The sequence below is a fragment of the Cyprinodon tularosa genome, unplaced genomic scaffold (assembly GCF_016077235.1).
Source record: "Cyprinodon tularosa strain WSP-4 unplaced genomic scaffold, ASM1607723v1 ctg534, whole genome shotgun sequence".
Lineage (NCBI taxonomy): Eukaryota > Metazoa > Chordata > Actinopteri > Cyprinodontiformes > Cyprinodontidae > Cyprinodon > Cyprinodon tularosa.
Genome location: NW_024039268.1, coordinates 234,773 through 259,811, shown reverse-complemented (window position 1 = coordinate 259,811; position 25,039 = coordinate 234,773). Strand labels below are relative to the sequence as shown.

Here is a 25,039-nt window from a genome sequence, read left to right as displayed (position 1 = left end):
CAGATGAAGCATGGAGAAAGCCTGCCTGGAGACCACTGGGGGAGCAGGAGCGGCCTGACGGAGGGCCGGGGAGTGATTCACAGGCTCAGCTCTGAGCTGTACCAGCAGCTGAGGGGGCTGCAGCCGCCTCTGATCTGACAGCAGTTGTTCTATAACAGATGTGTCCCGTCCCCGTCTGAAGGACAGGTGGAGTCAGCTTCCTCCACCGCAGAGCAGGATATGTTCAGCCCCGCTTCCCACAAATGTTGTTAACTGAAGCCTTAGGACCCAATATTAAAGGTACAGCGGAGGATTTTCCTGAATTCTGGAAAGATCCACCTCTCTACTTTAAAAAAATGCACATGCACAGTTTATTTTATATTTATTAAAAGTTGGTTTGCATCGCTCATACAAGCTTACTTTCTAAAAGAAGATTTGACATTTTTCCACCATGTCTGACTCACAGAATGATTGACAATTAGCTGCCAAGCTGCTGAGCAAAGATGCATCATAGCAACAAGCACTCACTCACTGAAACATCAGATTGGTGATATGGTAGGGGGACCAGACGTCCTCTTTTTCCCGGACATGTCCTACTTTTCAGGCCTAAAAAAATCCGGATTTCAAAATCGTCCGGGATTTTGGTCGCCTACAGTGCAGCAGAACCGAGCCGTCGGCTCCGGGGCCGGTCCGGGAATCCTGGCGGACGGGTGGCAGACCCGGATCAGCCCTCAAGCTGATGGCTTGATTAAAATGCCCAGCTGTGCCCCCCGCCCCCACAAAAAGCGTCTTCCTTTCAGAAACCCAAATCTGGTGACCGTAGATTTGCTAGCATTTCTATCAGCAGCTTAGCAACAGAATCATCCTTCCAGCCTCACGGTGGGAACAGCCCCTCGTTTCAGTTAAAGAAGTTTAGCAGATCCTGCTGAACTGTTCCAGATTTTAAACGCTGTCTTCGGTAAAAAGCTTCGATCAAATGAGCAGCTGAGCATCAAACTCTGCAGGGATCTTCTGATAGACCGAAATAATCCGTGCCTGTCGGATCCTCGGATCTGTGAAAATGTTCCCCTTCCCCCATGCAGCCTGGAACGCTACATTTACAGTATGTCACTTTCAGAGCGTGATAAAAGTCCAGGCCAGAACCAAAGAAGGCAACATCCTCGAGTTTATATAAACTCAATGCTTTGTTTAAATTCAGCCATTTTATGGTGGAAGTTTAGAATTTTGAGATTTGCAGAGAAAGGAGCTGTTGATGGGGTTTGAACTTCTCTGTTCGTCCATTTCACCCCCTGAACTATCGTTATTCATCGATGACAATGGAAACTCTGCATTCTATGAACATTTAAAGGAAAAGTCGCTCATATTCAGAATTCAAACTTCTGAAAGTTCTTTAAATGTGAAATGATTCCATCCTGTTCAATAAACGATCAGAGTTTTTAATTCAGAGTAATTTTCATGTGAATGTGCTTTACTGGAGGCATCCATGTTTGTCAAAGAACACTACTGCCACCTACTGGTTAGTGACGTCACGGTGCGGTATCGGCTGTTGATCAAGTCCCAGTGCTGTATCTGGTGTTTGTCACAACGCGCTATTATCCAAGTCATCTTGAAAACATTCTTCTTCCAAATGTTGGCTACATATTACGGGTTTTTTCTCTGGCCAGGAGTTCGATGGCAAATTCTCCCTCTTCAAGTTGGCGATCCAACGACCAACCCGTCCGTGGAGGCTCAGGAATCAGAAAGGTGGAATAACTCTTTTTTTTCACTTTTACCCGATGTATTCCAGCATCCAGCTGCCATGCACGTGGGCATTGTCAGTTTCACTATAGCTCTGGTGAATTTCAATGGTGAAGTCCTCTGGAAATCTTCAATAATTGTTGTTGATTGCAGATGTGTCTAGTAGTTCCCATTGATTTAGCTTGGAAAGCGGGGAGAATGGCGCTAGGCTTACCGCACCGTGACGTCACTGCTGGAAGATGGCAGGAGGGAGGGACTACTAGCCTGATAATCCAGACTAAATGTGAGATTAAATGTCTAATCTAGTCTGGCCCCGATGAATGAGACATCGGAAGATTGTTGATGAGAACAACCCGTTGTTTTTCAAACCATGTCTGTGCCTATTGGCCAACGCTCTGACCAATAAGGAGCTGACTGCGATGTAGGAAGCGCCACAGGAAGCTGGTGGGGGAGTGGAAACAAACAGCCTGTTGGTAAAACGGTGAATCCGTCCTTCTATAAAATGAACGTAGATCCTCTTCCTGCTCACGTTTCAACGGAAACCCAAAGTCTGATCCTTCCAGAACTGATTCCAAAGCTGCGTCAAACCAGAACTGGTCAATAGTTGCTGCCATCTTCCTTGCTGTGTTTTCTCCAGCATTGTGAAGCTTTGTCGTCACGCCCTCAAAACCCCGCCCACTTTTCATCCAAAAATTCCAAACACATCTCTGCGTTGTGATTGGCCCGCCAGTTCTAGGGCCTGGGGCATTGATTGAGGCTAGACCACTGCTGGTGGGTGGGGCTAGTTTACTAGGCTATGGTGTTACTATATTTGGTCAAAAATGGCCGCTCCCAGACTCAGTGATCTCAGTGATTAATGCTGAATTCATGAAATCACTGCAAACGAATTCATTTTAGGCATAGATAATGACCCATTGATTCTTCCTTGCTGACTGGACTTTAAACCAGCCAGGCTGGTACAGTCTGTAAGTGGAGTAACTGGGAAGGTCAAACATTGAAACAGAGCTGTCCTTCTGGTCATTGAATGGATCTAAACTAAAACTACCATCTTTTCAGTTCATGAAAGCATCATGTAATAGAAGCATTTTCAATGCACTGATTGGTTCAAGTTTAACCATAAATCTGATCAACACTGGAGCATAAACAGAGTCAATCCTCTGATTTCTCATCAATGCAACAAAAATCTGAGTCAATCAGCTTGTTTGGTGAATCTACCCTAAAGATGATCAGGAAAAGTCTGAGGTTTATCTGGAAACCATCGTCCCAGCCCCCAGCATGCAGGCTATAGAGAGCCAGATGCTGCCCCCTGCTGGATCATGGTGCTACACACCAGAGCAGACTGGTACACAGACTGACCCTGAAGCTATGGAGAACCAACAGACCTTAGTACCAGCTAGAGAAACGCTTCACTTGTCTGGGCTTCAGGGAGAAACACCAACAGGCCCCCCCCCCCCCTCATCTCCAGTGTGTTACAGCAGGCATGGAGCTGCAGGGCTGCCAGCCAGCTGAATCAGACAGCTTCAGTGCTCCAGGATATCATTACTCTCAGTGAGTGTGGGAGGAACCTTCAGCAGACTGAAAGTCCTGAAGGGAAACTGACTCACTGCATCATCTTTAATTCTCTCTACAGAGGCGTCTGATAGCAAACCAACAAAAGACCTCAGAGTTAATCCTCATCATTAGAAAAACTAAACCTCCCACCTGGTGACAAGATAACAACCTGTAACAATCAAAGCACTGAGCTTTCTCTGCCTGCAGCTAATCAGGCCCTGACATGTACAGGTCCTATGTACGGGTCCTATGTACGGGTCCTATCTATAGGTCCTATGTACGGGTCCTATCTATAGGTCCTATGTACGGGTCCTATCTGCTATCAGGCCCTGACATGTACGGGTCCTATGTACGGGTCCTATGTACGGGTCCTATCTATAGGTCCTATGTACGGGTCCTATCTATAGGTCCTATGTACGGGTCCTATCTGCTATCAGGCCCTGACATGTACGGGTCCTATGTACGGGTCCTAGTACGGGTCCTATGTACGGGTCCTATCTGCTATCAGGCCCTGACATGTACGGGTCCTATGTACGGGTCCTATATACGGGTCCTATGTACGGTTCTATGTACAGGTCCTATGTACAGGTCCTATGTACAGGTCCTATCTATAGGTCCTTTGTACGGGTCCTATGTACGGGTCCTAGTACGGGTCCTATGTACGGGTCCTTTGTACGGGTCCTATGTACGGGTCCTATGTACGGGTCCTTTGTACGGGTCCTATGTACGGGTCCTATGTACGGGTCCTTTGTACGGGTCCTATGTACGGGTCCTATGTACGGGTCCTTTGTACGGGTCCTATGTACGGGTCCTAGTACGGGTCCTATGTACGGGTCCTATGTACGGGTCCTATGTACGGGTCCTATGTACGGGTCCTTTGTACGGGTCCTATGTACGGGTCCTTTGTACGGGTCCTATGTACGGGTCCTTTGTACGGGTCCTATGTACGGGTCCTATGTACGGGTCCTTTGTACGGGTCCTATGTACGGGTCCTATGTACGGGTCCTATGTACGGGTCCTATGTACGGGTCCTTTGTACGGGTCCTATGTACGGGTCCTATGTACGGGTCCTATGTACGGGTCCTTTGTACGGGTCCTATGTACGGGTCCTATGTACGGGTCCTTTGTACGGGTCCTATGTACGGGTCCTATGTACGGGTCCTTTGTACGGGTCCTATGTACGGGTCCTTTGTACGGGTCCTATGTACGGGTCCTATGTACGGGTCCTATGTACGGGTCCTATGTACGGGTCCTATGTACGGGTCCTTTGTACGGGTCCTATGTACGGGTCCTATGTACGGGTCCTTTGTACGGGTCCTTTGTACGGGTCCTATGTACGGGTCCTATGTACGGGTCCTAGAACGGGTCCTATGTACGGGTCCTTTGTACGGGTCCTATGTATGGGTCCTATGTACGGGTCCTTTGTACGGGTCCTATGTACGGGTCCTATGTACGGGTCCTAGAACGGGTCCTATGTACGGGTCCTTTGTACGGGTCCTATGTACGGGTCCTTTGTACGGGTCCTATGTACGGGTCCTATGTACGGGTCCTATGTACGGGTCCTTTGTACGGGTCCTTTGTACGGGTCCTATGTACGGGTCCTTTGTACGGGTCCTATGTACGGGTCCTTTGTACGGGTCCTATGTACGGGTCCTATGTACGGGTCCTAGAACGGGTCCTATGTACGGGTCCTTTGTACGGGTCCTATGTACGGGTCCTAGAACGGGTCCTATGTACGGGTCCTTTGTACGGGTCCTATGTACGGGTCCTATGTACGGGTCCTTTGTACGGGTCCTTTGTACGGGTCCTATGTACGGGTCCTATGTACGGGTCCTAGAACGGGTCCTATGTACGGGTCCTTTGTACGGGTCCTAGAACGGGTCCTATGTACGGGTCCTTTGTACGGGTCCTATGTACGGGTCCTTTGTACGGGTCCTATGTACGGGTCCTATGTACGGGTCCTATGTACGGTTCCTAGAACGGGTCCTATGTACGGGTCCTATGTACGGGTCCTATGTACGGGTCCTATGTACGGGTCCTTTGTACGGGTCCTACGTACGGGTCCTACGTACGGGTCCAACGTACGGGTCCTACGTACGGGTCCTATGTACGGGTCCTATGTACGGGTCCTATGTACGGGTCCTATGTACGGGTCCTTTGTACGGGTCCTATCTGCTATCAGGACCTGAGACGCTGTCTCTGCTTTCATTCTACCAGCCGTCCCTCAGATAGCAGCTTCAGCCTGCTGCTAACATTCAGCCTGCTGCTAACATTCAGCCTGCTGCTAACATTCAGCCTGCTGCTAACATTCAGCCTCCACTGATGGCTCAAATACACTATATGTTCACAAGGAGTGCACAACTTTCACCCTTTCACTTCCTTTTTATATGATTAGGATTAATAAAAGATAAAACATTTCTAATATTAAACTAAAAGATCTGTGAGACAGATGGACTCCCTTCATACGTCAGACTGTTAACCAGCAAATTTCTTTGGTCTAAAGTTTGGTCTGAAGATTATATTTAGAAATACCAGCCTATACCACTACCTCGCCTCCTTATTGATGTCACAGCGGAGAAATTCATCCTTCCATCAAATATTCAAAGAAGAAGAAGGAGCCAAAGGAAGAAAAAGGTGAATGGGATATATACAGAATTTATTTCAGGGTTATAGTATTACCGCCGACGAAGCACCAGTAAGACCAAGGAGATGGTGGTCGACGCCAGAACCCCCCCCATTAATTAAGGACAGAGAAACTGTGGAGAGTTTCTGATCCCTGGGTGTTCATGTTAATAATAAACTGGACTAGAATCATAAGATTGACGCCCAGTAGGAGCAGGGCGGGGGCCGCCTCCCTCCTCCAGAGCGGGACAGAAAGAGGCTGAACTAACTGGCCGTTTCTGTCCTAGGCTGGACTCAGTGGCTTCCATCCATCATGGACACTAGTGCCGATTTTAATAAACCTAAAACTTTTACCTACAACAATGAGGAAAAATGAGTTAGCTCTGCACCGCCAGTCTGACAGATAGCGCTGTGCGGCGCAGCGCCACATCAGCAGTTGAGGCGGTCACATTAGAAGACGTGGGGTGCGTTTGATTTCAGAGGCGGCATCGTACAAGAAGCCGGTCTAGCTGAACTGAGTCCTTGGAAAATAAGAGGCCAGAAGAGTTTTGACTGTGGATTCAAACGGTTCCAGCCTTCCTCTGTTTGCTGCCTGTACGCTCGTTTGCAACTGTGACCTCTAATACACAAAGCAGGTGAAGAATGGACATCGAACTTAGCACTACTGTTCTGGGTGCTAATAACATTTTCAGGGAGCCTCATCGTAAATATCCGATTTATCGTCCTCACACTGCAGATCAATTAGAATCTAAGCTTAAACGTCAGCCAAACCCATTTACACAGGAACAAATAAAAACTATTTAATAAACCAACATTACCCGCCACATATCTGTATCAATCACTTCCAAAAAAAGAAAAGAAAATTAAAATCAATCCTCTGGACGTTGTTTCCAAGTTTGAAGACGTTTCTCTTCCATCCAGGAAGATTTTTCAATTCAAGATGTCAGAAATAGCGTTTAGTTCCAGGTTTTATCCAGAAGCCCAACAAAGCCTGGTTTTAGTTTAGAAAACATGCAAATAGAAACGGATGAACGGGTCCCCCCCTTTGGAATGGGGGTCGTTTGGCTTCTTTGTTAGCCTGCAATGCCCCATACCTGTCTATGTCTCTGAAAGGGGGGTCGTTAGAGGGAATAGTTGTCCATCAGGTGTAGATGTAAAGCAGAGTCTTTTCCAGAGGAGGGCGCTCTTCTGTATTGGGCTGTGCGTCTGTGGAGAGGTTGTTTGTTTCTCTGATATAAAGATCAGAGCGTTCCTCGCTGCATTGACCTGCAGACGCCACTCTGCTCAGATTAGGTCTGCAGGATCATTTAAACCTATTTACCATTTAAAACAACTATTTTCATTAAATTCAGACAGAAATATTCACATACTTGCATTATATTTAGCTGCAATTATAATATCCAAAACTTTTCTGCAATAAGTACCCATTTCCTCTGATCACGGAGCAGCCGGCTAGCTTGGACTCGCAATGAATCCTGGGAGATCCAAGGACAGCGAGGATACGGCAAACCCGTCCTCCAGAACGCGCAAAAAGAAAGATGCATTTCTCTGCCACATACAGAGACCTCGGCGCTGCGCTATGACGTAATCAGCTATGACGTAATCAGCTATGACGTAATCAGCTGTGACGCAATCAGCTATGACGTAATCAGCTATGACGTAATCAGCTATGACGTGATCAGCTGACGGATCCGGCCTTCAGAAGGACGAAGCCGCTGAATTCAAACTCAGCAGTGGACTGACAGCAACATGGACGCCAAAATACGGAACCATCTGATCAACATAAGCAGCACTTTTCTGTTTTATCTCTATGTTTAATTTGATCACTGGGAGAAATATGGCAGCATATAGTGATATTACAATATCCTGACAATATCGTATCGCAACACCCAGGCCAATATTCAGCTGATTGGATGACCTAAAATATTAAGTTCTTTCATTCTTAGGATTATTTATTAGATAATTTTCCAACTTAACTGATCAGCAGTTTGTGAATTTGGGGAAAATGAAAAAAAAAAGAGAAAAATCTCCAAATTCTTCCAGAGCAATCAGGCAACAAATGTTTTAATCTTTAGTGTAAAAGATGAACAACATTGAATTAGGAATCACTGGTTTCACCTACTGTGTGAATCACTGGTTTCACTGGAATTACTGGGAATCTCCAGCAGTCTGAATTTAAAGTAAGGTATTAATTTCGATTAATTATTGATCTTTCATTGTGTCCTAGATGAGGGTTCTGGTCTATAGGTGTTCCCTGGTTTCCCTTCAGAATGGCGGCAGCTAAGCTAAGCTAATAAACTAATAAATCCTTCTACATTCATTAATAACTGCTGGATTAAAAGCCTAACCTGGAGAAGCTTCTGGAAGGGCTTAGAATGCCGCCGCCAACTAGCAATGACCAAGCTAAGATGCTAACTAGCCGCAGGCGGCGGTAAACCTGCTAACTAAGCCGTTCATTTGTTCTTTGGGAACCTGAACATAAACTCACCGACAGGTAAAGGTGTTCCGGGTGAAATTCCAGCTGTGAGCTCCAGATGTCGCCTGTTTTCTCAGGGATTGATGCCAACAGCTGCTGCGGCTTCGCTGCTGTTCTTCATCTAACGGCCGCGCGCGGCGCGCTGCAGCTTCCTCTGTCAGACCACAGCGCCCCCCGGTGGTTGCTGGGAGCCGCTACACCTGTCCCCACATTATTTTATCCTCCAGTTTAAACACATTTACCTGAAGTTTTAGGTAATAGTATATCTTGGATATATTTTGATATATATCTTATCCTAATTTAATGTATTTTATCTTGTTAAAAAATGAAGTAATTTTCCGTATTCATGTGCCTCTGATCAGGTTATTAATGATGAGTTTTCTCCATAGTTACCTGGTATGGATGGATTTGAATGGCCGTCCATCTTTTCCACTACATTGTTAATGCAGAGACGGTTGTTTGGTTTTTCCCATCGCTGGCATCACCAAGACACAGAGCAGGAACAGCTTGGCACTGGATGCCATCCTATCATTCAGAATGACTGTCAAAATGAATTCACTTTTAAATGTTGGTGGTGAAGGGGTTTAGTGTGCCCATATGTAGGCGTGGCTCACAGGTTCGAGTCCTGGCCTGTTGATCTTCACAGCATGTATTCGCTCTCTCTCTTTTATTAAATTTCCTGTCTGCCTAATTGCAAAAATAAATGAAATAAATAGAGACTACCAGAGCCTAAAAATAATCCCTAAATAGGAGTCCCATTCATCTGCAAATAATTAAGCAAAATCTGCTGCAAAGAGATACAACACCAATCATAAACATGCATAAAAGTTACACACAAAAACAACCTAACTTTAGTTATTCAAGTGTATAATTTGAAGGACAGTATGTGTTTTATGAAATAGTAAAAAAGTACATTTATCACACTAAAACCTAAATTTAGACAATTCCCCTTTCCATCTGGATGAATGGTTTGGTTTGCATAAGCTGATCCAGCAACCAGAAAGCAGAACAGAGTTAGAAGAGGCGGGAGCAAGTGTGCCACTTCCTGTCCAAAAGGAATTATAATTGTAGCTCTCACCTTTAAATCCGATGGTCTGTGTTCTGGATTTGTTACCGTCTACATGGGGATTCCACATGGTTCACTTCTTGGTTCCCTCTTAATGATCTCAATAAATGATCCGGGTCTAAACGGGTCAGATGCCAATGTGCATTTTTATGTTGATGACTCAGCTATTTACGGTACGGCATAATGCAGGAAACCGTTATAGGGATCCAGAACTCACTATGAACTCACCATGAACTCACTATGAACTCACCATGAACTCACTATGCAGATGCAGTTTTAACATCAAGAGAGAAATTACAGACAATGGCTAAATAACAAATCTATAGAAAAATAAAGTTGAAGTGGTTGACAATTAGAAAAACTTTGGAATTCCTTGATTGATTACTCAGTTTTAACTCACCTTTGGAGAAACGTTAGAAAGACATGAAGTTAAAATTGGACTTTTATTCACGCTTTTATTCCTTATTTTTAAAAAGCAGCTTCTACATTTAACCGTATTGGATTATGGAGATCTTCTCTCTATGAATTCTCCTCCTCGCCGTCTTCATAATACTTTTCTCCTGTTCACTGACTTTAAAGCACAGCTTTGCTTGATTTTGTTATTAAATTGCAGTGAAAAAGTATAATTCTTTACTCTCTCTGTTAAAAAAAAAAACAGGCTTTATATAATTTTTTTATTTTTCAAATAAATTCTAGAGAGGTGTGAAAGTGTTTTTTTTATTTTTACACTGTTTGTTACTCTTGTCTTTGAATGTATTTTATATTCCTATATGATGCTTATCATCGTTGGGAGTCTTTATATAACATGATTTTACTACTGCGTGCTATCTTGGGTTGCCAGGAAAGTTTGTACGACTCCTGGCAGAAATGATGGATGTTCCTGCAGATGTTTAATTTTTTACAAAAAAAGCAGGTCACAGACATGACGCAAAACTAAAGTCGTTTCAAATGGAAACTGTCTAGTTTTAAGAAACACTAAAATAAATTCAGAGAAAATTGTGATAATCAGTAATGGTTAATTTTATTTTTTTAATGATGGAATCGCTGAATTCTGAGCAATAAATCATAGAATCACCCTGTAAATTTCCATCCCCAAAACTAATGGGCTTTATGCACGGCTCCACTACTTCCTGAATTTAAGGTAGCTCCTTTGTTTCCTGTCTTTCATTACTGGACGAACTGATTAATCCAGGTGTGTCTGGCCAGTTACTTAGGTCATACACACTTGGAATAATCAGTGCATCCAATCATGAAAGACAGGAAACAAAGGAGCCTCCTGAAGTTCAGGAAATGGTGGAGTTGTGCATAGAGCCTATTAAATTGGACCTGCTCGTTAGTCTGCATCTAAAAAAGAGCGATCTCACCTTGGAGAGCTGCTGCACCAAGTGGACGGACATGATTCTGCCACAGCTTCTTCCCCACCGCCATCAGACCGATGAAGCGGTGAAGAAAATCTCTTAATCACAGACTCTGCATCACACTGGTAACACCAAACCAAAATACTGCATATTTGCGCCATAAATATATGAATATTTGTCTTGAAATGCTCTGAACTTCCACATCAATGTGTTTTTGCACCATGTTTTTTTCTCCCACACTGTTTGCTGCACTTTAAGAAATAGAAATGTTCATTTCACTGCCGAGCTGCTCATTCACTGTCTGAACGAAATATCGTTCACTCTGTGTTTACAAAATGACAATAAAGTTTGTCTAAGTCTAAGAATCACGGCTCCAGGATGACAGATGTCATTTGAAACAAAGGAGAGGATTATCAAACTCTTCAAAGAGGATAAATAAGGAAGAGGATTATGGCCACTGAAAAAAAAATGTTAATGGATATTTAAATATTATTTCAGTTTAATATGGGAAAAAGGTCAGAATTCTGACTTTAATCTCAGAATTGTGGATCTTAATGTAGATGGTCTCCATGGAGGCAGAGATGAGGAGAACTCAGTTCAGCTGTTTGGGAGGAACAGGAACACATTGGTGGAAAATGATGGAATTAGGCGACTTTTCCGTCCCTGCTGATGATATTTGATTAATGGAAGAACAGAAGGTGATTAAAACAAGAGAGCTGGTCTCTAAAACAGACATGGCTACGGCTGGATGCTAACATGTTGGTTAGCTGTCAGAATTCTGAACTTTTTTCTTATATTAAACTGAAATAAAATAAAAAAATCAGTAACATTTTTTTTCCCAGTGGCCTAATCCTCTTCCTTAGGTAAATCATCACGCAGTGTTGCAAAAGATGTTGTTTTTTCGCAGTCAGACGGTTGACATTTTGAATCCTGTCTGATCTGCTTATTTTCTACAAAATTAAACAACTGAATGAACATCTGCTGAGGAAGGTGATTCCATCGTTTTTGCCAGGAGTTGAAGATAAACACACTCAAGTGTTCTGGTTTCAAGGCAATGTAGGGTTGTTCAACAGCGCCCCCTGTTGGTGAAATCCCTGCAGCACACAGGAGGTGTGAGGAAAGACGATGGGTTCTTCAGGTCCTGAGGAAAGAAAGCAAGAAGAGACAAACTATATTGTGTTCAGTGACTGATGTTGTTTGTTGTTCTTTATATTTTAAAGTCTCCCTAGACTCTATTTAACTTTAGAGGTTAGACTGATGCAAGGATTGTGTTGGGCAGAAGGATGATGGAAAGGAGCAGCTGGTGACTAGTCACGCCCTTACGCATAAATAGTGGTGAACTTTAGACCAGAAGCTGTGAGCAATGGTCTGACATGTAGTAGATGTAGATTCAGGAAACTCACCAATTCATTCACCGATGATGGTGAGCTACATTGTAGCCACAGCTGCCCTGGGGCTCACTGACAGAAGAGGGGCGCCACCCTCTGACCACCATCAGTAGACAATGCAGGTGAAGTGTCTTGCCCAAGGACACAACGACAATGAAAGTCAGAGCCGGGGCTTGAACCGTCAACCCTCCGATTTCAGGGCAAACTCCAACCTCCAACGCAACCGTCGCCCCACGCAAAGGGAATTGTTGTCCTGGCTGAATAGGTGGGGTCTCCTGTTCCCCTGTATGGGGGTGGGGGCTGCAATGATAGCAGGAAGGAATCAACTATCGCTGCATTGGAGGTTTTTCAAAGCTGAAATCTGAGTCCCCCCCCCCCCCCTGTTTAAGGTTGGTTTTTCTTTCTTAACATAGATGGTAAGATGGTAAGGATTCACCTGCACAGAAAATACACAGGTTATAAAACACAGTCTGGGTTTGAAATGAAGGCCTTTTGAAGCTGGGCAGTGTGAGGTGAGGTTTCACATTTGGGTGGAGAACCAGAAAATATGTTTAAAAAAATCAGGTCTAGCTTCTAGATGGCTGTTAGCAGGCCGACAGAGGACCTGGCAGACCTGATGAGGGCGGGACGACTGACATGATGACTGTAGGTAAACAGACACAGAGTTGATCTTCTCATTGAGTTAGACTTTGACATTTTATATTTTCATTCTGGAAAGAATCAAAATCTAGATAAGTCATTTTTTTTCTTAAAGTAAGTACATTTGTTCTTGGATTGAGGAGATAAAAGAGACATTTTGCTAATGGAAAAATTGTTTAGAGAATTTAGATTTAAAATAAGAAAACACAATTGAACTGTCTTTATTTTACCTACTTAAATTAAGGATAAATACACTAAATTTAAGAAATGTTTAACTTATTTCTAGATTGTTTTTCCAGTAAAACTTGTTTGATCTAAAGTAATTTTTCTGGCAGAGTTGTAACCCACCGCTCTGCCATAGGTGCAGAGATTTAACCGCTGAGTCATTTACCTTCCTACCCGGAGCAACCAAGGCTGAGAGGAGGCTGTGTAAACAGTAACCACATGAAAAGGTCAAAGACCTCACTGAACTTTGCTTTACAGGCTGTATAACGGCACCTTTGTTAGGTTGAGTTTATATTTAATATCAGGTGTGGATATTCAGGACATGACGAGCAGAACGGAATGAGTAAAGCAAACCTGCTTCCAGCTGATCACACAAAAACATCACATTTCAGACAGTTTTTCTTCATGGTCGATCAGAGCGACTGCATCCAGCCTCCATGTTTATGAGTCTGTATTCATTCCCTGCTCAGAAAGAAGGAGCAGAGCTTAAACTCCTCCCTGTGAACTTTGGAAGGTTTTCTAGTTTTTCATTCTGCTTCATCAGACGTTCCCTCCTCTTCCTCAGCTCAGAGACGCAGCAGCAGTGAAGGCACAGTGAGTACAACAGATAGACCGTTCAGCACAGCTGAGATGGAACAATATGCTATTAGACTATTTTTAGTGTGTGAATGGAAGTTTTTGTTCATCTGAGTTGATTCACAAAGAGCCTTAATCCAGATTTAGTTTCTGAAACTGCAGCTTGATTACCTTTAATCTGAATCCTAAGTTTAAATGTTTGACAGCAATGGCTCTGCTTTTCATTACATGATGGAAATCAGTCTGTTGGGACTGAGGGTGAGGCTGCCATCAGGTGCAGGAGTTTGCCCTGCAATCGGTCGGTTGTAGGTTCGAGCTCCGGCTGTCAGTGTCGTGTCCTTGGGCAAGATTCCCGCTGGTCCGTGGCGCCAGCGTACGGCGGCCTCGCTTCTGTCGATGAGCCCCAGGGCAGCTGTGGCTACGATGTAGCTCACCACCATCAGTGACCTGAAAAAGCACTATATAAGCTCAGGCCTTTTTTTTAACCGTTAATCTTAAGCAGCCACAATAGAATAAGCTTTATTGTACATTTAATTTTTTTCTTTTGTTGAAGCTTTATTGTGTGAGTCTCAGAGATCAGGGGACTTTAGAAACTTTCCTCAGAAATCTTCCAAACTTGCAGCCCTATCAAAGCTGCTGGTGATATTTCATCGCTGTTGTAGAGTTTTTGGTTTTTCTATTGATGGTGGATCTTCATAACCTGACAACAGCCAGATGCATGTCTCACTCCGCCTAGCTCGAGTGGAGCTAGGCGGAGCGAGACATGCATCTGGCTGTTGTCAGGTTAGGATCTTCATGGTTTACCTGAATGGCAGCAAGCAGGTTAAATCAGGGCAGAGCAGAGAGGCCAGAAGCTTCTGTTCCTCCACTCTGACCATTTCATCCACTAAAACAGTCAAATATTTATCATTACTTCTGACAATATATTGTTTGGACATGAAGATTTTCTAACAGTAGGATTTGATACAGATTTTCATAGCAAAGGTGAATAATTCTGATCACTGAGCTGCAGTTAATTCAGCTCACACTGCTGGCGTTTATTTTAGAAGAGAGAACTTTACATTATTTTTATTCTTGCAATATTAAATGTATCGTCAAGTATAAATTTTTTTCTCTGAAAGGCTCAAATTCACCTAAAACAGTAAAACCTTCCCTGTTCCGCTGTTTCCAACTTCCTGCATGTTAAAACACTTTAAAAGCAGTTTTACAGAAATGTGAGTTTTATTGTAAAGATTGGTTTAAAACATATAAACTGTATGAATTCAGTTTGTTTGTTTGTTTCCATTATTTGAAACAGTTGATGTTTTAAATAGTGCTGTCAAAATTATCGCGTTATTAACGCGTTAACGCGAGGCCATTTTAACGGCGATAATTTTTTTAACGTGAGATTAACGCTATGTGGTTTTATGGTACAATTTTCCAAGTACATCCCGCTGCAGCCTGCGGGGAGGCGGGGCTATTTTCCCCCAGTCTATGCATTTCTCATAGGCTTCGAGAGCGGAGCTCCTCAAGGGAAAAAGACGCTCATACACTGGGTGGCGCTAGTGCCTTTTCTTTAAGCCCCACCACCAACAAACAAGTTGAGTGTCTGGTAACTAGTAGCAACCTGAAATACGCTGAGAAAACAGATTACTGAGGTGAAATGGAATCTGCTACGGCACTATTGCTGTCTGTGTACGCCACAGCTCGGTATCGCGTGTGTGTGTGTGGGTGGGTGTGTCTGTGTGTGTTCTCATTTTTGTTAAGAGGCTGAAAAGTAACTTTCTAGAGCATAGAACGTCCATCTAGTGATGTCGGTCTATTGATTTTGATGTATTGATTGAAAATTGTTCATTATTATCTTGGTTAATTAACATCTAATGTTAACTCTACTAAATTTTATAGCAGTAGGGTAAAATGCTTGTCTTTGTTCAAAAGACTGTCTTTTACATCAGCCTGTTTTCAGGGCCTTTTTTTTGGCTACATATTTGTTATTTTTTGCTACATGCCTCCCCATCTTCTTGCCATATGTTTCTATGGCATAAATCAGTATCTGTGACCTGTTTTCATTTAAAAAAAGAACATTGGCACAAACCTAGCCTGTATGTATTTTTTTGTATGTCATCGAGAGTATTTAAATTATTTTCAATCAGGAAAAAAATGTGCGATTAAAATGCGATTAATCGCGAGTTAACTCAGGCATTGATGCGATTAATCGCGATTAAAAAATTTAATCGATTGACAGCACTAGTTTTAAATTAACATTTGTTCTGGATTCATTTATCTTTTGTCATGAATTTAAAATCAAACCTGTTTTGTTGTCATTAGCTGGAATGTTTATTGGTTGAAATCTCAGTTGGGAAACTGTTGCTCGCTACCTGGATAGTAGAAGGTTGTGAGTTTCTTTGTGACATGCAGCTATGCCCCTGGGCAAGGCACTTCAAACTACATTACCTGCCAAGATGTTGATTGATGAAGGATTTTATGGGTTTGTTCCAATTATCAGAACTGCTTCTTCCATCTTCTTCTCCTAAACTGCTCAGTTTGTAAATTCAATGTTTTAAAATATTCACCAGCAAATTATGATCAAGGTTCATTTTAAAATGTGAAAATTAAAATGTACTAACATAAATGTAAAGTTAAAGTTTAGACTCTATCCATCAATTTTATGTCATGTTTATCCCTGCTGGGGGGGCGAGGGGTGCTGGTGTCTATCTTCACCTTGGACAGAGAGGGGGGGTCCACCCTGGACAGAGGGGAGGGGTCCACCCTGGACAGAGAGGGGGGGGTCCACCCTGGACAGAGGGGAGGGGTCCACCCTGGACAGAGAGGGGGGGGGTCCACCTTGGACAGATAGGAGGGGTCCACCCTGGACAGAGGGGAGGGGTCCACCCTGGACAGAGAGGGGGGGGGTCCACCTTGGACAGATAGGAGGGGTCCACCCTGGACAGAGAGGGGGGGGGTCCACCCTGGACAGAGGGGAGGGGTCCACCCTGGACAGAGAGGGGGGGGTCCACCCTGGACAGAGAGGGGGGGTCCACCCTGGACAGAGGGGAGGGGTCCACCCTGGACAGAGAGGGGGGGGTCCACCCTGGACAGAGAGGGGGGGGGGTCCACCCTGGACAGAGGGGGGGGGGTCCACCCTGGACAGAGGAGGGGGGTCCACCCTGGACAGAGGGGGGGGGGGGTCCACCCTGGACAGAGGGGGGGGTCCACCCTGGACAGAGGGGGGGGGGTCCACCCTGGACAGAGAGGGGGGGGTCCACCTTGGACAGATAGGAGGGGTCCACCCTGGACAGAGAGGGGGGGGTCCACCCTGGACAGAGGGGAGGGGTCCACCCTGGACAGAGAGGGGGGGGTCCACCCTGGACAGAGAGGGGGGGGTCCACCCTGGACAGAGAGGGGGGGGGTCCACCCTGGACAGAGGAGGGGGGGTCCACCCTGGACAGAGGGGGGGGGTCCACCCTGGACGGGTCTCCAGTCCATCTCAGGGCAGCACAGAGAGAAACAACTATTCACACCTGAGGAGGATTTAGAGAAGCCAGTTAACCTAGCAGTGATGTTTTTGGACTGAGGGAGGAACCGGGATACTCCAACACCGAAGCCATGAATTAGTGATCATCAGGACATAAAGTGGAAAACTGCATTGCTGTCCATTTCCAACTGTGAGATGCCACACTGTAGAAACTCCACATCCTACCAACCAATTCCACACCATCCATGTTTCTGTTGTTCTGAACAACTGCCGGAGGAACTGACACCTGGACAAACGCTTGTTCCTTCTTGGACCATCTTCTGCGTGTCTCCAGAGATCTAATGCCAAAGGCAGAGGTTGCCATAACAACTGGCTTGTTGTCTAATCACTTTATTACAGAAAGTTGGGGAGATTCAGAGAAGTTTCTTCGTTCTGAATTTCCTCCTCAGAACTCTCTGAATCATCTTCCTCTGATTCTCCCTCAAACATTGGATCTTGATCTCCTTCATCTACAATCTGCTTCTCAGAATGACTCCTTTTCTTGTCATTTGAAAAGAAACACAAAAAATGTTGGAAATAACTACAAATGTCCAATATGGAGGAAGTTTTTTTAAACAATGAAATATTATCATAAAAGACAGTTAAAATAATTCAAAATATGTTTCATATGTTGTTAAGACACTTGTCAACCTAACCCTAACTTAACAACCTTTTAAGGCTAAATTTGCTAAGAAATATATATTTTCACTAACTTTTCCTGTTCCCATAAAATGTGCTTGAACTGATGGAGGCCATCTTTCTGGGCGAGGAAGAGAAATGTACGAAAGGCCGACCTCTTCACATTTGGTATCGTTGAAAAGCCCTAAATGTCCTCTGTAGATCCCAAAAGGATTTACCTGAGTAACATCGAGAGGATAGGAGATATTCAGGCTTATAAATGTCCTCCACAGAGGATTGGTTAGTAAATAAAAATTCATGATCTTTTTTATCACTCATCGGCAACCACAGGACCTGTTAAAATAAATGTTTAACATCACAGTTTTATATGGAAATAAAACTGTGACCTTAGTGTCGATAAGCAGAAATGATGGTTAGTGACTGTGCTTAAAAAGCAGATAATGATCTTTACTGATCCTCATTCAGTGACTATCTTGATCAAATATCATAAAAAATCAGAGAATAACTCCTGAGATGGAGATGAAGTCTCAGTTACGACTGAAATATTTCATGGTAGTTGTAGGAGGGAAGGTTGCCTCATCTGTCCTCTGTTACATAATAAACCACAGGAACAGACTGTGTGAATCTAACGCTGTAAAGGTTTGTTTAATTGGTTCTCTATCTTTGGAGGAAGTTCTAACATTTCTTTTTTTTTCCATTTCAGATATGCTTGAATCGTGGATCTTCCTGCTTCTCCTAGTCCCGGGTAGATTAATACTTTATAAAACATATAAATAACTGGCTGTTTGAATTAGCGTCTATGATTTTAATGCCTTTGGACCTCTGCAGGGGGACAGATGTTCATGCTCCATAACACGCAGTTCGGCCTGTGTTTGGAGGACTCGGCCAACACCAGTCAAGTCATCTTGAAGAAGTGTGACCTTGACTCACTGGCTCAACAGTGGGTGTGGATCAGCCAGGGCGTACTGATGTGCGTCGAATCATCCAGGTGTCTGTCGGCTCAACAGGATGATCCGGTCCAAACCCAGTCCTGCCCGGAGCGAGACGTGGAAGCTCCAGAACCCATGTGGGACTGCAGCAACAACAAACTCATCAGCAGAAATACGTCCTTACCGCTGTCCACCGACGGACAGCGTGTCCTTCTTTCAAAGCACTTCCCATATTTTGAGTGGAAGTCTATTGATGAGAGAAACGTCTGCACAGCAAAGATCAGTAAGTTTCTGAATGTCCTCTAAATAAAAGCAGAGCTCAGTGAGGTATCTATTTGCTATCTTCTCTTTAAAAAATAAAATAGCCGTGCATTTGTGGAAGAAAGACAGTCTCATTGGAATCTGCCTTTTTTAACAAAGAATTTTAAATTTTAACCATTTTTTTACACATTGAATTCCTTACACTGAATTTTTATCTGGTGAAAATTCAGTTGCAAAAAATTCTGATGCAAAAAATTTGCCCGCAAAAAAAATTCCCTACCGATGTGTTGACCTTCTGGGGAACCTAAGACGAAGCAATCTACACTCAAAGTAGTCGAGGAGCTTCTAGCCAATGAAATGAGCTCATTTGGTCACGTGACACAACAGCTGGGCATACTGTAGCTTTGTTCCCGGCTGAATGAAGTTTGTTAACAAAATGTCAGGCAGCTACTAATATGCAGCCATTAGAGTTTTTCATCTAATGGCTGAAATAAGTGAGCCAGCTGGTGCAGCACCTCCGTCTACCACGGCTCTCCGTTTAATCCGCAAACTTTTCTTTTTTTCTAACCAAATGAGCTCATTTCATTGGCTAGAAGCTGCTGATCTGCATGGAGTGTAGATTGCTTTGGCTTGAGTTCACCAAAAGGTCAACATATTTACAGTTGAACTTTTTGCAGTCGAAATTTTTGCAGCTGAATTTTCACCCGATAAAAATTCAGCGTAAGGAAGTCAATGGGAAAAAAAAATTTAGTTTTTAAAATTTTGTGCACAAAAAAATGCAGATTCCTGTCGTTTTTCTTCCAAATGCAGGAGTTAGCTACTTTCTAACACGTAAAATTAGTCACTTCTATATTTAAATTCATGCTGAGCATAACCAAAGTAATTCATTCATTAGCTGTAATTAAACCTGTTTGCTGAATGGTGCAAACACATTGTAAAGGCTTAGAAATGCAAAAAATAAATAAAATACTGCAAACTCAAAAATGATGCTAACAGACAAACGTGTAAAAGTGCTGCAAGAAGCAAACAGCAAGTTAAAGGTCATTACTACAACTTTTTAAACTTTGCTGCCAACGGCAGAAAGCAGCATGGACACCGAGGGACATAGAACTTCCTGTGTTCCTTCATACATGTTTCCTAAACCAATAGGAAAATTCCACTGCCGCTCTTTAACCCACAGAGGGCAGCATCAACACTGTTTACTGCAGAATTCAATGTTCACTCAAATTTGGACAGTTATAAAAAAAAAAAATATATATATATATATATATATATATATATATATATATATATATATATATATATATATATATATATATATATATATACATATATATATATATATAAAGGTACGACTATCAAGGCCAAATATATACAATTGATCTTCAAAAAATTGTTGATTTGAGGTTTAGTTCCTCTTTAAAATGGGTTAAAATGGGAGGATTTCTACTCTCTCTTTGTCATAATTTACAAAAACAGAGGTTTAAATTAAAGTGGCTGTTTGATCAGGTTAGCTCTCCACTGTGGAGATATTTTTATATCTAAGGGAAACATTTTCCAGGACATTACAACTTTTTTCTTTTTTTAATGTTTTTTTGTACTACACTGTAAAAACGATCTAGAAATTAGGAACAAATGTGTTAAATGAAGTGTTTTTAGCCTTAATTTGAGCAGGTAAATAAGATGATTTGCCAATGGAATGAGTATTTTTACTCTTAAAATAAGATAATTAGCTAATATGCAGTTGCAATGAGACGATGCAATTGTTCTTTTCTTATTCTAAATGTAATTGTCTTGTTCCATTGGCAAAGTGTCTCACTTACCTCCTCAATCCAAGAAAAAATGTGCTTATTTTAAGGAAGAATTACTTATTTAGATTTACATTTTTTATATTGTCTGTCATATTTTTATCTTTAATGGCATCTTGCTTAAACTCTTTGTGCTCTATATAAGATACTGGAACCAGAATTTCCCTGAAGGAGTAATCCCAAGGGATTAATAAAACTGAGTCTAAGTCTAAACATAACTCCTCTCTCCTTTCTTCAATGAACTGTTGCAGACGTAGATATACGTAGGTAGGAAGGATATTTGGTTGACTGAAGACACCCTGTTGTTTAGCAACTGTAAATAAAACAGTAAATATAATATTTCTCTATGAATGATGGCAGTGTTTAGTTTGGAAAGAAAAATCTATTTCCAAAATAATAGAGTAAATGTCTGCTTCTGTCTCCTTGAACCCCAGTGGGCCTCAGCAGATGGCCGCTCACACTGAGCCTGGTTCTGCTGGAGGTTTCTTCCTGTTCAAAGGGAGTTTTTCCTCTCCACTGTCGCTACAAGCATGCTTAGTGTGAGGGATTGCTGAAGAGTCAATGAGTCGATGCAATCAGCTGGTTTTCCTTAGATAGAAAACTTTGAATCAATCTGACTGGATGATCTGGTGAACTGGAAAGTGACCTGAGATGACATGATGTGAATTGGAGCTATAGAAATAAACTGAATAGAATTGAATTGAATACTAGTCCTGAATAATTTGATGTATATTTCATAAAGTAATTGTGTCTGAGTGTTGTTTTGTTTCCAACCAGTGATTAATAAAACTTTCTGTGGATTTCTCTTCAGGATTCAGGAGAGCGAATGACAACCAGGAGCAGCTGGAGGATTCAGAGGAGCCACAAAATCAGGTGCAAGGCATGACGGAAAAGCAAAAAGAATATTTACGCTGGTTCTACCGCACAGAGGAGCGTAAGTACTGTAACATGGAATAACACGGCGAGCTGCAGACAGTTTCAGATTCAGGCAGTTTCCTCTCTACACCATGAACACCAAGAAAACTACAACACTAAACAGAAAAGATATAAGACTGTTGGTGTTATTTGACACGGTATAAAATATTGATAAATATTTCTCACAATTAAATGTGAATTACTTTTTATTTTAAAGTTCCATTAAAACACAGGTGTGAATGAAATGTGTTTTTTAAATAAAACAAAGCAGATAAATATTACCAGAGGTATATAAACTATCTTTAATTCAGTAGCAAGATAAACAAATCAAAACAAAGAAATCAATTACGTACAATGTTTTCTAATTAAATAAAACATTTAAGGAATGTTTATACCTCATTTTGATTTAAAAAAAAAACACAAAGAAGAAAGACAGAAGAAAGAGCATGCTTAAAAATAAAAACATAAAGAACCACAATCCGTCACAGTGTTAATATAATGAGAAATGACGGGGCTTCTAACATTTAGACATTAAATAGCCATTCCCAACTAATACTATTTTTTACAAAGATAACCTTTAACAGAATTCATTTTAGTTAAAAAAGTTAAATCAGTTGCATATAAAAACATAAAAACCCAACATTGACTGTAATCAATACACTTTATAAGGTTTGTTAGAAATACATAAAGCCTGTTTTATACTCCAACATTCCAGCAGCAGCTGAAGTTGTTCTGCCCAATAAAACATGGCTCCAGAATCATATCCCCAACTCTCTGTAGGGCTTTATAACCGTATGAGAGAAAAGATATTTAAAGAACGCCAGCAAAGCCAAAGGAGTTGGGTTGGCAGAGCTCCTGAACAAAAGATAATGTAATCCTGGGTCAAGAGACGGTTTCTTAAGCAGAGGTTTAATTCCAGCAACCTTAAAAGCTTTAGGTACATATCCCTGTAACAGAGATAGATTAATCACATCTAGAATGGAGGAGGAGATCAAAGGGAATACCTCCTTAAATAACCTGGTTGGAACTGGATCTAACATCCAAGTTGAAGGCTTAGATGAAGACAATAATTTTGCTAACTCTGAAAGTTCAACTGGATCAAAGCAGTCTAAACCCGGTTCAGATTCCATGACTACCTCAGACTGTACTCCCACCTAGGAGCCAGGATTACAGGACCTAAAACTGTACTCCCACCTGGGAGCCAGGGCATGATCAGGAGACCTGACAAACACTAAAACCTCTCACTGGTCCCCTGGGACAGGGACAGGAACTATAGAATAGCTAAAAACTAACGAAACAAAACTAAAAAAACATGTTAGCAGATTTGACTTTGCAGCAGTTAGACCAGTTCCTCAGCAGGATTCATTTTCAGCAGAGAAAGATAAAACCATCACACAGTACTTGCAGATTCTTTCTGAGCAACCCACCTGTATTTATTCACCATGACACGTGACACAACAATCATTGACAATTGGCTCTCAATTTACACATCACTTCCTCTGAAATAAAGGGCAATTTAGAGCAAAAATCTTGACAAAAAGGGATCTGGCTGCCATAGCTGAGCTGAGCCTAATATAAAGATACAGAAACAGGTGGAGAAGAAGAGGAATGATTAGGAACTGGGCAGAGTTAGGCAGGTGAATGAAGTGAACAGTTAAGGACAGCTATTGGGGCAGATCATGACATTTAGTGTCAGAGGCGATTCTGGTGATTTGGATTGATTTGATTCTTTTGGTACTTTAAAATTCTGACATCCAAAATCACATAAAAGAAATGGAACATTGCGTAATTCAGAAATATTCCTAGGATGAACTCAGAGCCCTGTTACATGGCTATGACTATGAACCTAAACTGTTGATCACTAAAAGCTTTCTCCTAAATGAAACCAGTTTCTGGCAGCATGTGCTTCACCTGCTAATAGAGAATGACTTTAGATAAATTAGTTTTCTAGTAAAACCGAATTGGTGAAATCTGTATCTGGACCATCTTAAGATCCTCCTGATCTATTGAGCATTTTCAGGGTGCAGGAAAAAGAAGACAGGAGGGAAAAACCTACACTACAAAGAGACTGCCATGATTTTTACCTAAGAAGGTTTTTATAAATTTACTGTGGTCCAACCATATTTCAAAATTATTTATGTTATCTAATGCTGTGTGATAGCTGTACTTTGTAGTCAGTTCAGTTTGTTACAGTGCATTGACCATGTAAATGAGCCAATTAAATTAAAGCAGTACTTCCTTTTCACTCTTGCAGCGGCGATTTGGACCTATGTGTTGCTGGGGCTGGCCTTTGTCTGCTTGCTCGTAGGGTTTATGCTGCTTGGAATGGGAACCGTTGCCAACAGGTATGAAATTACACATCTTATGCCACAAACAAATAAAAATAGCTTTAAGTGTCATTTTATCGATATGCAGTTTTATCTTCAACAGGAGCAGGAAGGAGATAGCTAAATACAAAGCAGCTGCATCCCTTCTCCAGAAAAATGAAGGCGAAGAGCTTGAAATCATCTCTGCCCTTCGGGATAACGGCATATCTCCACTGTCCCAGGGTCACAGCTCACCCATGTCTGAAAGGGACACATCCGAGATCAAGGCGGGGGACATTGTGGTGACATGGAAAGATGGAAACACCTCCTGCCTCTATTCTGATCATTCTGTGGAGAAGAAACTGGACGAGGAGGTGGAGAAGGCAAACGAGGAGAAACTGGAGGAAGTGTGGCAGGAAAGAGAAGCACATGACGAAGTGGGAGTGACAGAGTGAATAATGTTGCCTTTTAAATGCTTTTTAAGCTTCTTTTGATTTAGTTTGAATGAGCTGTTAATGTGTAATGAGTTGACGGTTGCATAAAACTAATGAAAGCTGATGCACCTTTCAAACATACTAAAGGTCTTATTTAGAGCATGTAGCTGCTATAGTGGACAGGGTCAACTAAATATCTTAATCTTAAATGGTATCCTACAAACATGAACCCTTATTTAGCGACTAACATATTTAAATAAATGTACAATCTGCTCGACAGTTTAAGTTTGTAATTGCTATTTTATATGACTGTTAATAAATTCCATCAGTACATTTCATGATGTCTGTCATGATGTCTGTCATGATTTTATCAAGAGCTCAGACCCACATGCAGATAAACCAGTCCAGAGAGACCAGGGAAAAGTTTAACAGGTTTATTTAGAAGTTTTGTGGTGGTTCCAGTGTTGCTCTGAAGACTGCTCACCCAGAACTGAAAGGTGAGGGGAAGACACTGCGGTTAGTTCAGGTTCAGTGGGAGAATTGATTCTCGAACCTGAAGAGGGGAAAAGGTTGGCAGACTCATGTTTCCAGAGATTAGGTTTACTTTTAGACTCCAGCAGGTGAGGAATGTGTTCCG

General features: G+C 42.3%; 1 protein-coding gene across 2 annotated transcripts; it reads left to right on the top strand.

The window, feature by feature from the left end:
* The first annotated feature begins 13,493 nt into the window (after positions 1 to 13,493).
* si:cabz01068815.1 (solute carrier family 51 subunit beta) lies at positions 13,494 to 24,740 on the top strand. 2 transcript variants are annotated; one of them, XM_038304447.1, is made up of 6 exons: positions 13,494 to 13,635; positions 18,453 to 18,494; positions 18,578 to 18,961; positions 21,559 to 21,681; positions 23,917 to 24,007; positions 24,078 to 24,740. In XM_038304447.1, the coding sequence occupies exons 2-6, from the start codon at positions 18,455 to 18,457 to the stop codon at positions 24,421 to 24,423; spliced, it is 984 nt and encodes a 327-aa protein (XP_038160375.1). In that variant the 5' UTR covers positions 13,494 to 13,635; positions 18,453 to 18,454; the 3' UTR covers positions 24,424 to 24,740. The 2 variants fall into 2 exon arrangements, with proteins under 2 accessions (XP_038160375.1, XP_038160376.1); XM_038304448.1 differs by having other exon boundaries at positions 13,497 to 13,635; positions 24,093 to 24,740.
* Positions 24,741 to 25,039: the final 299 nt, after the last annotated feature.

Excerpts from the sequence above, each read along its gene's own strand:
- si:cabz01068815.1 (XM_038304447.1), top strand. The coding sequence starts at position 18,455 with ATGCTTGAATCGTGGATCTTCCTGCTTCTCCTAGTCCCGG. Across the intron at positions 21,682-23,916 it reads GTTCTACCGCACAGAGGAGC|CGGCGATTTGGACCTATGTG; the intron begins GTAAGTACTGTA and ends TCACTCTTGCAG. Across the intron at positions 24,008-24,077 it reads ATGGGAACCGTTGCCAACAG|TTTTATCTTCAACAGGAGCA; the intron begins GTATGAAATTAC and ends ATCGATATGCAG.